This window comes from Heptranchias perlo, chromosome 5 (genome assembly GCF_035084215.1).
Source record: "Heptranchias perlo isolate sHepPer1 chromosome 5, sHepPer1.hap1, whole genome shotgun sequence".
Classification (NCBI taxonomy): domain Eukaryota; kingdom Metazoa; phylum Chordata; class Chondrichthyes; order Hexanchiformes; family Hexanchidae; genus Heptranchias; species Heptranchias perlo.
Genome location: NC_090329.1, coordinates 8,986,785 through 9,001,992, shown reverse-complemented (window position 1 = coordinate 9,001,992; position 15,208 = coordinate 8,986,785). Strand labels below are relative to the sequence as shown.

General features: G+C 45.4%; 1 protein-coding gene across 1 annotated transcript in view; it reads left to right on the top strand.

Moving 5' to 3' along the window:
- The window catches only part of LOC137321575 (CUB and sushi domain-containing protein 1-like), a 2,214,006-nt gene that overhangs the window by 1,819,155 nt on the left and 379,643 nt on the right, over positions 1 to 15,208 (top strand). Inside the window, exon 31 of the mRNA XM_067984007.1 lies at positions 5,691 to 5,807. Within this exon, the coding sequence (XP_067840108.1) occupies positions 5,691 to 5,807 (117 nt within the window). The remainder of the gene's footprint in view (positions 1 to 5,690; positions 5,808 to 15,208) is intronic.

Sequence of the window (15,208 nt, the reverse complement as noted above, 5' to 3'; positions counted from 1 at the left end):
GTGCGCACGTTGGCTGCCGCATTTCCTACATTATGCATTCTTACAAATGCAAGTTCTTTCTTTCTGTTGCAACTTCAAAAGTACTTCATTGGTTGTAAAGTGCTTTGGAACTACCTGAGGTCGTGAAAGGTGCTGTATAAATGCGAGTATTTCTTTCTTCTTTCAACAACTACTTGGAGAAGTTCATATAGCACCTACCGTCGGAAAATGTCCCAAGACGCTTCACAGGTGCTAAAGAAGGAGATATTAGGGGGGATGACTAAACGCTTGGTTAAATAGGTAGGTTTTAAGGAGGGTCTTAAAGGAAGAGAGCGAGGCGGAGAGGGTTAGAGAGGGAATTCCAGAGCTTAGGGCCTATACAGCTGAAAGGACGGCTGCCAATGGTGGGGTGAAGGGAGTGGGGGATGGGTTAGTGGTGAGAATTGGAGGAATACAGGGTTCTCTGAGGGCTGTAGATCTGGAAGAGGTTACAGAGATAGGGAGGGGCAAGGCCATGGAGGGATTTGAGCACGAAGATGAGAATTTAAGGTTGGTGGACCGGGAGCTGATGTAAGCCAGCGAGCTCAGGAATGATGGGTGAATGAGGTGGTGCAGGTTAAGCTACAGGCAGCAGCGTTCTGGATCAACTTAAGCTTATGGAGGGTGGAAAATGGGAGTCCAGCCAGGAGAGCATTAGAATAGTTGAGTCTGGAGGTAACAAGGGCGTGGATGAAGGATTCAACAGCAGATAAGCTGAGGCAGGGGAGAAGTCGGTCGATGTTACAGAGGTGGAAATAGACGGACTTTGTGATGGAGCGGATATGGAGTTGGAAACTCTGCCCAGAGTCAAGTAGGATGCCGAGGTTGCAAACGGTCAGGTTCAGCTTGAGACAGTGGCTGGGGAGTGGGTTAGAATTGGTGGCAACAGAATTTATGGCAGGAGTCAAAGACAATGGCTTTGATCTTTAATTGGAGGAAATTGTGGCTCATCCAGGAATGGATGTCGGACAAGCAGGCTGACAATCCAGAGGCAGTGGGGGCGGTGTTGAGAGAGATGGTGGGAGGTAGAGCAGGGTGTCTTTGGCGTACATGTAGAATTTGACATCACGTCTTGGGATGATGTCACCGAAGAACAGTATGTAGATGAGAAATAGGAAGGGGCCAAGGATACATCCTTGGGGGAGTCCCTAGGTAATGATGCAGGGGCAATATGAGAAGCCATTGCAGGAGATTCTCTGGCTATGACTGAATAGGTAAGAGTGGAACTCGGCCTGGGCAGTCCCACTGAGCTGGACAATGGAGGAGAGGCGCTGAAGGAGAATGATGTGGTCAACTGTGTCAAAGACTGCAGGGAGGACGAGAAGGATGAGGAGGGATAGTTTAACACGGTCACAGTCACAGAGGATTTCTTTGTCACTTCGATTGGGGTCGTTTCAGTGCTGTGGCAGGGACAGAAACCTGATTGGAGAAGTTCAAATTTGGAGCTGTGGGAAAGATGGGCACATATTTGGGAGGTGACAACCCCTCAAAGACTTTGGAGAGGAAAAGGAGCTTGGAGAACTGGAGGTAGTTTGCAAGGACAGACAGGTGAAGAGTGTTTTTTTCAAGGAGTTGGATGATGACGACAGATGCATGAAGGACAGTACCCGAAGAGAGGGAACCATTTACAATGTCAGCTAACATGATTGACAGGAAGGGAAGTTGGGTAATCATCATGCAACTTATATGCAAATGGCTGCTTTTGACCTATGTAGAATACCATACAACATCTGGCTGTGTCGTTAGTGGGAACCAAAGCTTCCGAAATAAGGAGAGTGCCATTTGTAAATTGAATGGATGTTGCAGATCTCTGCCTCAGAGCCTCTCCAAACATTGATGTTTGACTTGTGACTTTTGGTGATTGGTGAACTTTATCACTAATGTATGCTGATGTTTTGTTAATTTGTGGTACAATACCACAACTAAAAAAATATCCTTTTAGAGAAATGGAGAAAACACTGAAAACTATTGAGACGACAATAAAATAAAATTAATGTTCACAATTCTTAGTGTTCATCAAGAAAATAAATTAAAATCCTAAGTACCTTTTTTCTGTATATCTGCTGCACAGTAACTGCAATTTTTCCCTATAGAAATAGATTGTCAGCTTCTGTTCATGTACTTTCTGATACTTTACGGGAGCTTTCACCAAGTGATTGACAAACTCATTCTGGAGATGGGCTGTGTATAGTCCTTTGTGGATTTTTCTGAAATTGCGAGTGTCTTTTTATTTGATGAGTAAAGATTATTTTAGAGCTTAGTCTTCGTTTTTGTGATATTGCCTCCATTTATTTGCTAAAGCCCATTAGAATACAAATACTTACTGAATGTAGGGTTTATTCTCGAACCACGCGCTGCAGAAAATCTTTCCATTGAGTTGGGTATTCCTTTGTGGGTAATCTGAAATTGCAGATGCCTTGTTTTTGACAGATGAGAATTACTTGAAAGTCTATGAAAACATTAGAGTATTGTGAACTCATTTGTTGTTCGTCAGAGTGGCCTTTACTTTCTGATTAGTCTGACATTGCTTTATTCGACATTACGTAACAGTCATCCTGAAAATCAAGAATTATTGCGGATACACACAGAGAAGGCAAGACACAACAGCTGCACTAGTCTTTATTTTCATTTCTTTGGCCAACATAATGGGTCGTTAAGCAGTAATATAAGCTAAGAAGCATAGGTGCTTTGTGTCAGTCACAAACGTCTCATGGCCCATTGACATGGTAAGCATTCATTATCTGTGAACAGGAGACATGTTAGCTGGCACATTTTCCATCATTGTGCGTTGACAACTGTGATTTGTTGATTCCCCTGTTACAGTTTCAGTGAAGTAGAAAGTTTCCTTCTCTCCATAATGTTCAGTGGTTGAAGGTGAAAATGTAAAACTTTACATTCAAGGAATGGAGTATATCAAAAAAAAGTTCAAATTAAACAGATTTTACTCTATTGTAAACTATTTTGTATTTTTTAGTTATCTATTGTCCAGTTTGGATGTAACATGGATGCATGTATCAAATCAAACTTTAACTTCCATTTGCTGAAGCCGAGTATAGGCTACAATGATTGGCCACTGCCTAAGGTCGAACCAGACCGTTCATAACCTTGACCCTGTTTGACTCTGAGATGAGCTTCTGACCCCAAATCCTCTCCATCACCAAGACTACCTACTTCCATCTCCGTAACACATCCACCTCCGCCCCTGCCTCAGCTCATTTGCTGCTGAAACTTTCAACCATGCCTTTGTTACCTCTAGACTTGACTATTCCAATGCTCTCCTGGCCGACCTCCCATCTTCCACCCTACATAAACTTGAGCTCATCCAAAACTCTGCTGCCTGTACCCTAACTCGCACCAAGTCCCGTTCACCCATCACCCTTGTGCTCGCTGACCTACATTGGCTCCCGGTCTGGGAACGCCTTGATTTTAAAATTCTCACCCTTGCCCCTCCCTGTCTCTGTAAACTCCTTCAGCCGTACAACCCACCGAGACCTCTGCGCTCCTCCAATTTTGGCCTCTTGTGCATCCCCGACTTTAATCGCTCCACCATTGGCGGCCGTGCCTTCAGCTGCCTAGGATCTAAGCTCTGGAATTCCCTCCCTAAACCTCTCCGCCTCTCTACCTCTCTCTCCTCCTTTAAGACGCTCCTTAAAACCTATCCCTTTGGCCAAGCTTTTGGTCACCTGTCCTAATATCCTCTTATGCGGCTCGGTATCAAAGTTTGTCTGTTAACGTTCCTGGGAAGCGCCTTGGGATGTTTTACTAGGTTAAAGGCGCTATACAAATGCAAATTGTTGTTGTTGTAATGGTTGAGCAATTTCGTTCATAAAGTCTATCTTGTTTTGTTTACTTTCTGAAGACCATAACCTTTGACATTGTAGTTGAAGAGTATTAAGCCTCTGTGGGGTAGAACCTGTGGTGCTGTGCACAGGGAGACGAGGTACAGCATGGGTACAGAGGATGACGGAATTGGGTTAGCAGGCCCAGTGCCCATTTTCTATTGGGCTGCAATACTATGGTCTGATGAATTTTGCGTGCCACAGTGCCTGCGACAGTTTTGTGCCTTGGCCTCATTAAGGCCCCAGATTTAAGGCAAAAATATTAAAATGAACAGTAACTGGGCCTCTTCTCTGGAAAAGAGAAGACTAAGAGGAGACCCGATTGCGGTCTTCAAAATTATAAAGGGATTCGATAGGGTGGATGCGAAGAAACTGTCTCCACTCATGGTTGAGTCCGGAACAAGTGGACATAAATATCAAATAGCCACTAACGGATCAAATAAAGAATTTAGGAGGAATTCTTTACACAGAGAGTGGTGAGAATGTGGAACTTGTTGCCACAGAGAATAGTCAAAGCAGGTAGCATTGATGCATTTGAGGGGAGGCTTGATGCATACATGAGGGAGAAGGGAATAGAGGGTTACGGGGGTAGGGTGGGAAGAGGTAATTAGAGTGGGAGGAGGCTCATGTGGAGTATAAACATTGGCATAGACCAGTTGGGCCAAATGGCCTGTACATACCAGACAGGTGGGCAGTTAGAAACGAGCAGGTCATTTACCTACTCAGTCCCCAACCCTTTTGCGCCATTTCAAATTTTAACCTGCAGGGTTCTGCAGGTGGATGAGGTGCCCTCTAAAACTGATAGGGGGGTCTTATGAATTTATGTAAGTTGGAGTCCTATTATGTCACCAGGCTGAAGCAGGTCTACAGATAGAAGGGGCCCTCCCAAGGTCGTGTAAATCTTTCCTTTGTGGGGCCAGGCGGAGCAGGAATGCACCTCTGGGCCACATAAGGAAAGTTGCAGCCTCCTCTGCTCCAGGCTCACCCCCCCTTTCCCTCCTGCGAGACCCTCCGAAAATCCCCCTTCTCATGACTTAGTTGCTTTCCGGCAGGAGTTAAAATACCCCGAACCTCCAATTTAGGCCAGTGTTTCGCACTTACCCCGGCCTCTGCCTAGCCGAAATACGCTCGGGGTTAAAATCAGCCCCAATGTAGCTGCAGGGATGCATTTCCCAAAGTACGGGGGATTACCGAAGACTACTTTATATCCATCCTGAACGTTGTAAGTGACTGTGGTTTGTTAAAATGATTATAAGTTAGAAGCCCTTGGAAGAGGTAGGTGTGGTGGTGTTATCTATTGTAAGTTGCAGTCTGAATGTGTGCCCTGCTGAAGAATAAGATACAAGGGAAGGGCAGTAAGGTGTGTGAGGGCTTTGCATGGGCGAGTACAAACTATGCAACCAAGTGGACAGGCAACATTTTGTGGCTTGCAAACTTGGACCATCTACCTGCTACATGGGACTGATGGATACTCTTACTTTGCCGGGCCCTTTAATGTATGCCATCTTCTCTTGCATCAGTTCCAGAATCATTCAGGTGTTGTACTCAGTTGAGCTTGGTCACCAGTGCTGCCAGGTATGGTTCCCTAAGTGTTTTGTTGGGAAGGTGCTAGCCACTGTTGTAATATCGGAAATGCAGCAGACAATTTGTGCACTGCAAGGTTCCACAAACAGCAATGTGATAAATGACCAAATCATCTATTTTAGGTGTTGGTTGAGGGATAAATTTTGGCCAGGACTCTGTTTATTATTATGATGTAATGGAACATGTTTCTTCTCAGTTACACCTTACTTCTGATGTTCAGTATTTATAAAACCTTACTTCCCTTTTCAGCTCCATGTGGAGGACAGCACACTGGATCTCAAGGAGTGGTTCTTTCACCCAATTATCCTCACAATTATACAAGTGGCCAGACATGTTTGTACTCCATCACAGTGCCCAAGGAGTTTGGTAAGTTTGTTTTACTTATTGACTAGATATCTGAAGAGTGGATTACTGAATTAATAAGTTTTAAAGCACATCTTTGCAAACCATGCATACTTTGAGTGATCACATTCTAATCTGATACTCGATTTTCACCTCTCCCAAAACATTTTTTAAAAAGTCAGCATCCTAAGGGAAATTAAGGGTGCTTTAATGTGTCTCTCTTGAGCAAAAAAAAGGAAAAAAGTCTAATTGGAACAATTCACATGCCCAGCATGAGAAATACAAGTATATACAGAAAACACATACAGGAAGTTAAATGGAGCAGATATCTCATGAGAGTGAAAAACTCAATAACCCTTTAGTAATTCCATCAGATGTAACTTGCAACTGCTTTACCACCAGAAAATCACCCTGCTGTATTTGATATTATGATCATCGTTTCAGGTTGCTGTTGTCTGGCTTCAGTTTGTGAATGATTAGATTGTTGACCCTGCAATAAGTACAATCTGCATATTGCTATTGTTGAGCCAATGGATTGACTTTGGGCCAAAGTGAGTGAGATTAGGGCCTGTGATATGTTGCTGACTGATGGGGAAAGAGTGGGATCCAGGGAATGAGAAGTTTAATCATCATCAAATGGAGCAGGCAGTCAGGTAGAAGAGAGAAATAATAGTGACCATGGCCTAAATTTTAACCCGGAGCTGAGAAGAGGGTGGGGGGGAGTTCCTGATAAGGAACCAGGAAGTACAGGTTTCCCGGACGTCCTTACGATTTTGACGTAAGGACGTCTTTTTTTTTTGTCGGTTTCCCGTCCGACAGGCCGGCTTGATTGACAGGCTGGCCTCAGTTGGAGAAGAGCCAGGAAGCGGATGAGAGAAGGTGATGGGGGGGGTCGGTTTTGGCGGGGGGAGGGATCGAGGGTCATCGGGTTGGGTCGGGAGTCATCGGGGCCAGGCACGGGGGGAAGGAGACATCGGGGGGGTTCGGGAGTCATTGGGAGCGTCGGGGGTCATCGTGGGGGTTGGAGATCGTGGGGTCAGAGATCGTGAGGTGGTGGGGGTTAGCGGTCGCTGCAGGTAGGCTTTTTGGGCCTCGGGGAAGCAGTCCTGCTCCTCTGGGCCCACAAGCTGTGTGATAAAGCATTTATCTGCTGTTTCGGGCCTTCTCGCCAACTCTCACGTGGCGTGAAGCAGAAAGCCCAGGAATCCCGGCCCCCAGGAGTTAAGAATAAAAAAGCTGTAAAAATGGAGGCCCGCAGCCTCCTGAGAGCGGGTTGGTCATTGGTCCGTTAATAAACCCCAACCCACCCGTTTGTGGGGTTAAAATTTCGGCCCATATCTTTCAACCCACTTTCCGATTAAAAATCATGTTAAAATGTAAAATGCGCTCGCATTTTTCCTTTTCTTGTAGTCGCCCCAGACGTTTTAGCTTTTCTATTTGTACTTTACGAAACCAATAAACATTGAATCCTCCAGGGTATCTGTCACCTGGTTCTTGAGTGTCACGGCTGCTGTGGCATGCAACTCCCCATTTTAATCAGTAGAGTTTGGCCGTGTAATCCACAGACTGTTTTCAGAACGTTGATGGGCAGCCCTTTTACATACTGATTAAAGTAGTGATTGCTCTTCATCTCTAAAGACCGGAATTCTGTTCCAATCCAAAGAAAGGTAATGAAGCTCTACTCTCACTGACTTCAGACAGCTTCACACAAATGTACCGGAGATGTGGAGTGTGTTGGCCATCATCGACGTGAAATCCATTCTTCCACATCAAATTCTGCAAAATTTATGAAGGGCAGACTGATTATTCAGAAACTGTTCCTCACCAATGTAATCATTTCCAACTACGTGACCTAGAACGAAGGGAAGTACTGTTGTCTGAAGTCAATTACATGGCCGCTGATCTTGATCCCCTGGTTGTATGTGCCTGTCATTAAGGGGCCGATTTTTCACTCTCGGTGGTAAACTGGCAGTTGTGGATGGGCCAACTGTTATAAACCCCGTCTCTGATTTTCAGTTCCATTGAAGCCAACAGAAAGGGACATCGGGCGGGGCATATAGCGGCCGGTGGATCACCAATCAACAGTTTAACACCCACAGCAAGAGTCAAAATTATATCATAAGTCGCGATGGGCACAGGAATGATATAATAGTTCAGGACCTATTTTTTTTATATATAAACTATGGGCTGTGCAAAAAACATAACATCTCAAAGTTCTGTGACTGGGTAACAGGCTTGTCATTTGATTACTTTCTTTGGCTATTTTGCGTACATGGATTCAATATCAGATTGACTATGTGAGCTGGTGATGTCAGCGGTACACTTGTTCAGACGCCTGACACACATGGTTGAATCAATGACACACCATCACAGTGCATCATAATTGATGAATGACTGCCATCATTTCCCAGTGTAAACAAACAGCTTTCATTTGAAACTGTAAAATTGTATCTTAGAAATAAACTGAATTTTGGAAGTAACAATAAAAAACTACAGATGCTGTAAGTCTGAAACAAAGACATAAAATGCTGGAAACACTCAAACCGGGTCAGTCAACACCTGTGCAGCGAACAGATGGGTTAACGTTCCAGGTGTGAACCCTTTGTCAGAGTTCTGCTGAGAGTTTCGAACACTTTCTGTTTCTGTTTTGGAAAGACTCGTTTTCCCGATATTTACGGGGAGGCAGGGAGGGAGCGGGGCCGACTGTCAGGGAAACCCGCAAGTACGGGAAAGGTGGAGGTCCTGACGAATTTAACGGCAGGAACCCATTAGAATTTTTTTTTACTCAATCTCCCGCCCGGCAGCCGGCCAGATTTAGAGGCTGGCTGGCTGCCGGGCGGGAAAGCCTGCTGTACAAGGCTGCAGCCGGGGACCGGCGAGGAGGGAAGGAGGGAGAGATCATGGGGCGGGGAGAGATCACGGGGGAGGGAGAGATCATGGGGCGGGGAGAGATCACGGGGGAGATCGGATCGCGGGATGGGCCTGAAGAACGCGGAGGGGGGGTCTCTGAAGATCATGAAGATGGGGTTGGCCGATCACGGGGAGAGAGGCAGATTGCAGCAGGTTAGCTTGGAGGGCTGGGGGGAAGCACTGCTGCTCCTCCTGGCCCACAGGCAGTGCTGCAAAAGCACTTACCTGCTGGATCTGGCAGTTCTCGCCTCCCTTTAGCTGCCTGGGTTACTCGCCCAACCTCCAACCCACCCTGATTAAACCGGAAGTTCGCGGCGGGATGGGGTCAGGTTTACCCCCCCTCACTATCCCGCCTGTCCTGGTAAATGCTGGTGAATCTGCGGTGCACCCCTCTAAGACCAATACATCCTTCCTGAGGTGCGATGCCCAAGACTGGACACAGTACTCCAGATGGGGTCTGACCAAGTCTCTGTACAACTGAAGCATAACTTCCTCTCCTTTGCATTCCAGCCCCCTGAGATAATGGCCAACATTCCATTCGCCTTTTTGATTGCTTTTAGTACCTGTCTACTAGCTTTAAATGATTTGCGTACTGGGACCCCCGAATCTCTCTACTCCGCTACAGTTCCTATTTTCTCACCATTTAGAAAATACTCCGGTTTATCTTTCTTAGGTCTGAAATGGCTGACCTCACACTTGCCTACGTTAAACTCCATCTGCCATAGTTTTGCCCATTCACTTAATCTGTCTACGTCCCTTTGCAACTTTCTGCTCCCATCCACACTATGTTGTCAGCAAACTTGAAATATGGCTCTCTGTTCCTTCATCTCAGTCATTTATAACTATAGTGAAAGGCTGAGGGCCCAGTCCAGATCCTTGGGGCACACCACTTGTCACATCCTGCCATTTGGAGTATATACCCATTATCCCTATACTCTGCCTCCTATCTCCTAACCAATTCTCTACCCATGTTAATAGGTTGCCTCCAATTCCATGATTGTTAGCAGTCGTTTAAGTGAGACCTTATCGAATGCCTTCTGGACATATTCAAAGACGTATTTGGTACATACCAGTAGATACCCCTAAAAGGCAAAAGGTCTACTTGTCTAGTTAAGCAACCATAGTCAACAAATGATTTGTAACTTCCTGCACATGTAAATTTGTGATCCCGATTAATAAAAGTTCGAATAATGTTTTATCGTATTTCAGCCAACAACAACAATAACACTTGCATTGTGTAGATTGGATGAGACATGTCCTGGTCGTAAATAGAGGACTTTTCCCCTTACTCCAGATGCCTTGTATAAAGATGGATCAAACAAATGTTGCACCTGGTACCCGAATGTTACAAAAAACTGTTACAGCATCTAATCAACCAATTGTCAGCCCACAGGTTAAGAACTGCACTGGATCAAGAAACTCATCAAAAATTAAAGCACTCCTCAAAGCAAGGCTCTCAAGCCAAACAGAAGTTGTCCTTTCTTTAAGGGAGTCTCCCTCTGTGGGTTCAGTGGGCAAAGGCATTGATCCCTTGTCTGTTCTGCTTTCCTGACGGTTTACTGGATAAAGACACCTTGGTGATATTAGCCCTCAGTCAGTGTATAGCTGGCTCTCTCTGTCAGTGTGAAGCTCTCATTCTCTCTCTTTCTCTTGGTCTATGTATAGCTCTTATTCTCTCTCAGTGTGTAGCTCCCTCTTGGTGTGTAACTCTCGCTCTCGTTGTGTAGCTCTCTCTCTCTCAGTCACTATGTAGCTTTCCCTCTCGGTTGCTGTGTAGCTCTCTGTCAGTCAGTCTGTAGCTCTCTCTTTCTCTCTCTCTTAGTGTGTAACTCTCACTCTTTCTCGGTGCATAATCCTCCATTTCATTGTGTGTGCAAACGTTAATGACAGCAGATTGACCTTAGGGATTGTTTCCTCATAATTTCTCCATCTTCTTACAAGAGCGGGAATTCCTATGAGGGATGGTTCTTTCGGAGAGGCTGTTATAGTTATAGGGGGTGGTGGTGTGTGTCAGCTTCACCTCTGACTTCTGAGTGGTCCGAATCGCTCCCACTCCCTTGGTTCTAAACCTTGGACTTATTTGGGGGTTGTGACAAAGTGCAGCAGACAACTGGTTTTGGTGCAAGAAACTTTGATCTTTATTCAAGAGAGGAAATACAACACAACAATCTTAACACTCTAATAAAATGGGGAACACTTCGGTACACACGAGGAAAATTACAGTAGAAAGATACCTCACCCCTCCCAATCCCACTGTACTAGCTAAGTTGGGCTCTAAAGGTCCAGGGATAATGCTCACCAAACGAATCCTTGACAGTTGAGCTGGTCCGCGATTTCGGGGTTTGCTGTATGTGTTGGTTGGTGTCTGCCGTACCCCGGACGCGATAGAGGACTTCAACTGCGTAGCTGGTCGGTCTTCGCGAGTCCGCTGATGCGGTAGGGTGCGTCTTGGATCTATCGAGTGAGTACCCACTTTTCTTCGTAAAGTGATAGGATTTAGAGTCTTTTGAGTAGAAAACTCACCCAGTGGTAAGTCAGGAATAGATTGTAGAGTGGAAACTTTGCGGATCTTCGGTTTTCTCCCGAGTTGGTTTTCTTTGGTCGCGGTGGCCCAACATTACCCGGTTGGTTGGTGGTAATATTCGGTTGGTTGTTTCGTAAGGCCCTTGTTGCCGCGAGGTGTCTGGTGGTCGCTGGGGCTGTTGCTCTGGTTTCTTCTTGTGTGTCGGCCTGCTTCTAGAGCTGCTGACCTTCTCTGTTGAACTTCTTTCTGTTGCCCCCTCGCCTTGTTGAACTGTTGTCTCCCGAGCTGTCGAACTCCTGGCCGAACTGAACTTCTTGAGAAAATATGGGGGCCTTCAGTTATACTAATTGAAGCCTCCTTATCTGCGCGCCAAAGATTTTGGCTGGCTCGTTAAGAGTAACTTGTTTATGAAATGTGTGACGTGGTTTCGGGATGGTTTCATGAGTTGTTGAGCTCTTGCTTGATTGTAGTCATTGTGCTCAGGTTTCAAGTTTCCTGACTGGGCCTGAGATTTCTATGGAGTGGGCTGATTGGATTTGTTTTATGCATGTTTTGGATGGGTCCTGTAATTTGGGTGAGGACAGCTCTTCCGTGGGTCTATTGTCTGAATGTCTGGTAGGGGCTGAGTGAGGTCACACAGTTCCCCAGACAGTTTGATTAACTCCAATACTCAAACCGTCTATTACAGAGGTTGATCCCAACTCCTGTTGCAGCCTTTATTTCCTTTACAAACTCAAACATGCCTTTTTAAAACACCAAATCTTGGTTTTTGACCTTGAATCACACTCTGTTAGGCCTGCTATTTCATCACCCTGAAATGATTAGAAAAGAGTCCAAAGTCCTTTTCTTTAGGGTTTTTCTCCGAGTTTTAGGGGATCTGTGAATTTTGAGAATCTGACATAGTGCAGTATTGTAGTGTTCGTAGTGGCTGTTACTTTAGTGAAATGGGAGCAGGACTTCTTGAATGGTTAAAGGCGGCGTGCAATAAAAATCTCCCTGGTATTTCAGAACAATTTTTGTTGGAAAAAGCCGTCAAAAGTGCAGAAGAAATTGGGTTTAGCAATCTATCTAAAGTCAACTTGGGATGGATGAAGAAATGGAAAGAAGCTCATGATATTACTCATGAGAAATTGGTCAGAGAACCCAGTGAAGTGACCTCTGAAATTACTTCCATCAACTCGGCCTGCATTACTTCAAAAGTGCTGGCCTTGTGTTGTGTTCAACCTCAATAAAGCCGAACTTTCCAGGAAGCTTTTGCCAGGGGGACTTGCACCTTTCACTACAGGAAGTGGGGAATGGAGCGAGGAGGGTGTGACTTTTTTTCTGGGTGCCGATATGAGCGGATCTGAGGAGCTTCCTCTTCTCAGCGGTAAAAGTGAATGGCCAAGATGTTTCAACAATGTTCGATGCTTCCCTGGAAGCATCGTTTACCATTTCAATCAGCGATCTTGGATGACTTCTATGATTATTGACATGTAAATCCGAGCTCGGGACAGAAAATTTCAAGTTCAGGATAGAAGCGTGTTAATCGTTATTGGTAACTGTCCTGTGCATCTTGAAATTTCTAATGAATGTGGAAATTGTCTGCTTCCAAAGAATGCCACTTCTCAGCTTCAGCTGATGGACGCTGGAGTTGTCAAGCTTTTCAGCTGTCACCGTCGGAGATTTCTGGCTAGAAAAGATTAGCTGCTTATGAAGCCAAGGCTGAATTCTCATTCAGTTTGCTGGATGCCATGAATTTCTTTGCTAGAAGTTAGGACCTGGTCACTCAGAGCAACATTGCGAACCGCTTTCGCCATGCGGGCATGGTCAATAAAGAGGAGGAGAATTTGGTGGAGCTTGAAGCAATTGATGCTGACCCTGAGCTTCAGGGCATTTGAGGGCGACTTCAGTAAGCAGGACTGATCACTGCTGATGTTTCTCAGTCTGACTTGTACTGCAGCTGATAGCTCTTGGATCACCCAAACCTCCATCGAAGCTTTGAGCCAACTCGAGCCGGAACTAAATAATGAAATTAGTGAGGTAGGCGAGAATTTTGAGATGATGATCTCCTGATCCTCCTACTCCAGCAGCCTGTCTCGAGATACATTCTGACATTCGATATTATATGCATTGCTCATCTAGTGACTTGTTTGACTCAGAAATGTCTGGCAAAAAGTGAAGAAGCAATCACTCATGATTCAATTTCAAAGATAAAACAATTCAAGATAACTGATTTGATTAAGGGAAACCTTATTTCATTGAAATCGAAGCAAAATGTTGGATTTTTTATAATTTTTTTTCTTTGCAATTGTAAGTGCCTTCAGAACAGTCTGGAAGTGTTTGCAAGTGTTTATAAGGGAAGTTCCGCTGTTGTTATATATTTTTAAATTAATTCTCTGGACGTGGACATCGCTGGCAAGGCCGGCATTTATTACTCATTCCAAGTTACAATGAAAAGGTGATGGTGGACCTTCTGCTTGAATCGCTGAAGTCCGTGTTGTGAAGATGCTCCCACAATACTGCCAGGTAGGGAGTTCCAGGATTTTGACCCAGTGACAATGAAGGAATGATGATATATGTCAATATGGTGTGTGGCTTGGATGGGAACTTAAAGGTGATCGTGTTCTCATGCACCTGCTACCCTTGTCCTTCTAGCTGATGGAGATCACGGGTTTAGGAAGTGCAGCCGAAGAAGCCTTGGCGAGTTGCTGCAGTGCATCCTGTAAATAGATGCATCGGTGGTGGAGGCCGTCGATTTTTAAACTAGTGGATGAAGTACCGTTCAATTGGAATGCTTTGTCCTGGATGGTAGCTGCACTCATCCAGGCAAGTAGGGAGTATTCCAGCTCACTTGTGCCATGCTGTTGAGGGCTTTGGGGAGTTAGGAGGTGAGCCACTCTTTGAGGAACACCTAGTTTTTGACCTACTCTAGTGGCCACGGCATTTATGTGGCTAGTCCAGTTCAGTTTCTGGTCAATGACGACCCCAGAATGTTGATGGTGGGTGATTTGGGGATGGTAATGCCATTGAATATCAAGGGGAGGTGATTAGGTTCTCTTTTATATTGGAGATGTTCGTTGTGTGGCAATTGTGTTGCGTGATAGCTAACTGCCATTTATCAGCCCAAGCCTGGATGTTGTCCAAGCCTTGCTGCATGCGAGCATGGACTGCTTCATTATCTGAGGAATTGTGAATGGAACTGAACACTGTGCAATCATCAGCGAGCAGCCCCACTTCTGGCTTATGATGGAGGGAAGGTCATTGATGAAGCAGCTGGAGATAATTAGGCCGAGGACGCTGCCCTGAGGAACTCCTGCAGTGATGTCCTGGGGCTGAGATGATTGGCCTCCAACAACCACAACCATCTTTGTGCCTGGTATGACCCCAACCATTAGAGAGTTTCCCCCTGATCCACATTGACTTCAGTTTTAATAGGGCTCCTTGGTGCCACAGTCGGTCGAATGCTGCCTTGATGTCAAGGGCAGTCACTCTTACCTTACCCCTGGAATTCAGCTCCTGTGTCCATGTTTGGACCAAGGCTGTAATGAGGTCTGGAGCACAGTGATTCTGGAAGAACCCAAACTATGCATGGTGAGCTGGTTATTGGTGAGTAAGCGTCTCTTGATAGCATTGTTGACAACTCCTTCCATCACTTTGCTGATGATTGAGAGCAGACTGATAGGGCGGTAATTGGCTGGGTTATATTTGTCCTGCTTTTTGTGGACAGGGATACCTGGTGAATTTTCCACATTGCTAGGTAGATGCCAGTGTTGTAGCTCTACTGGAACAGCTTAGCTAGAGGCTTGGTTAGTTCAGGAGCTCAGATCTTCAGCAAAACAGCCAGAATGTTGTCAGGGCCCATTGCCTTTGCTGTTCCGCTGCACTCAGCCATTTCTTGATATCATGTGGATTGAATCGAATTGGCTTAAGATTGACATATGTGATCCTGGGGTCTTCAGAGGAAGGCCGAGAAGGATCATCCACTGGGCACTTCTGGCTGAAGGTGGTT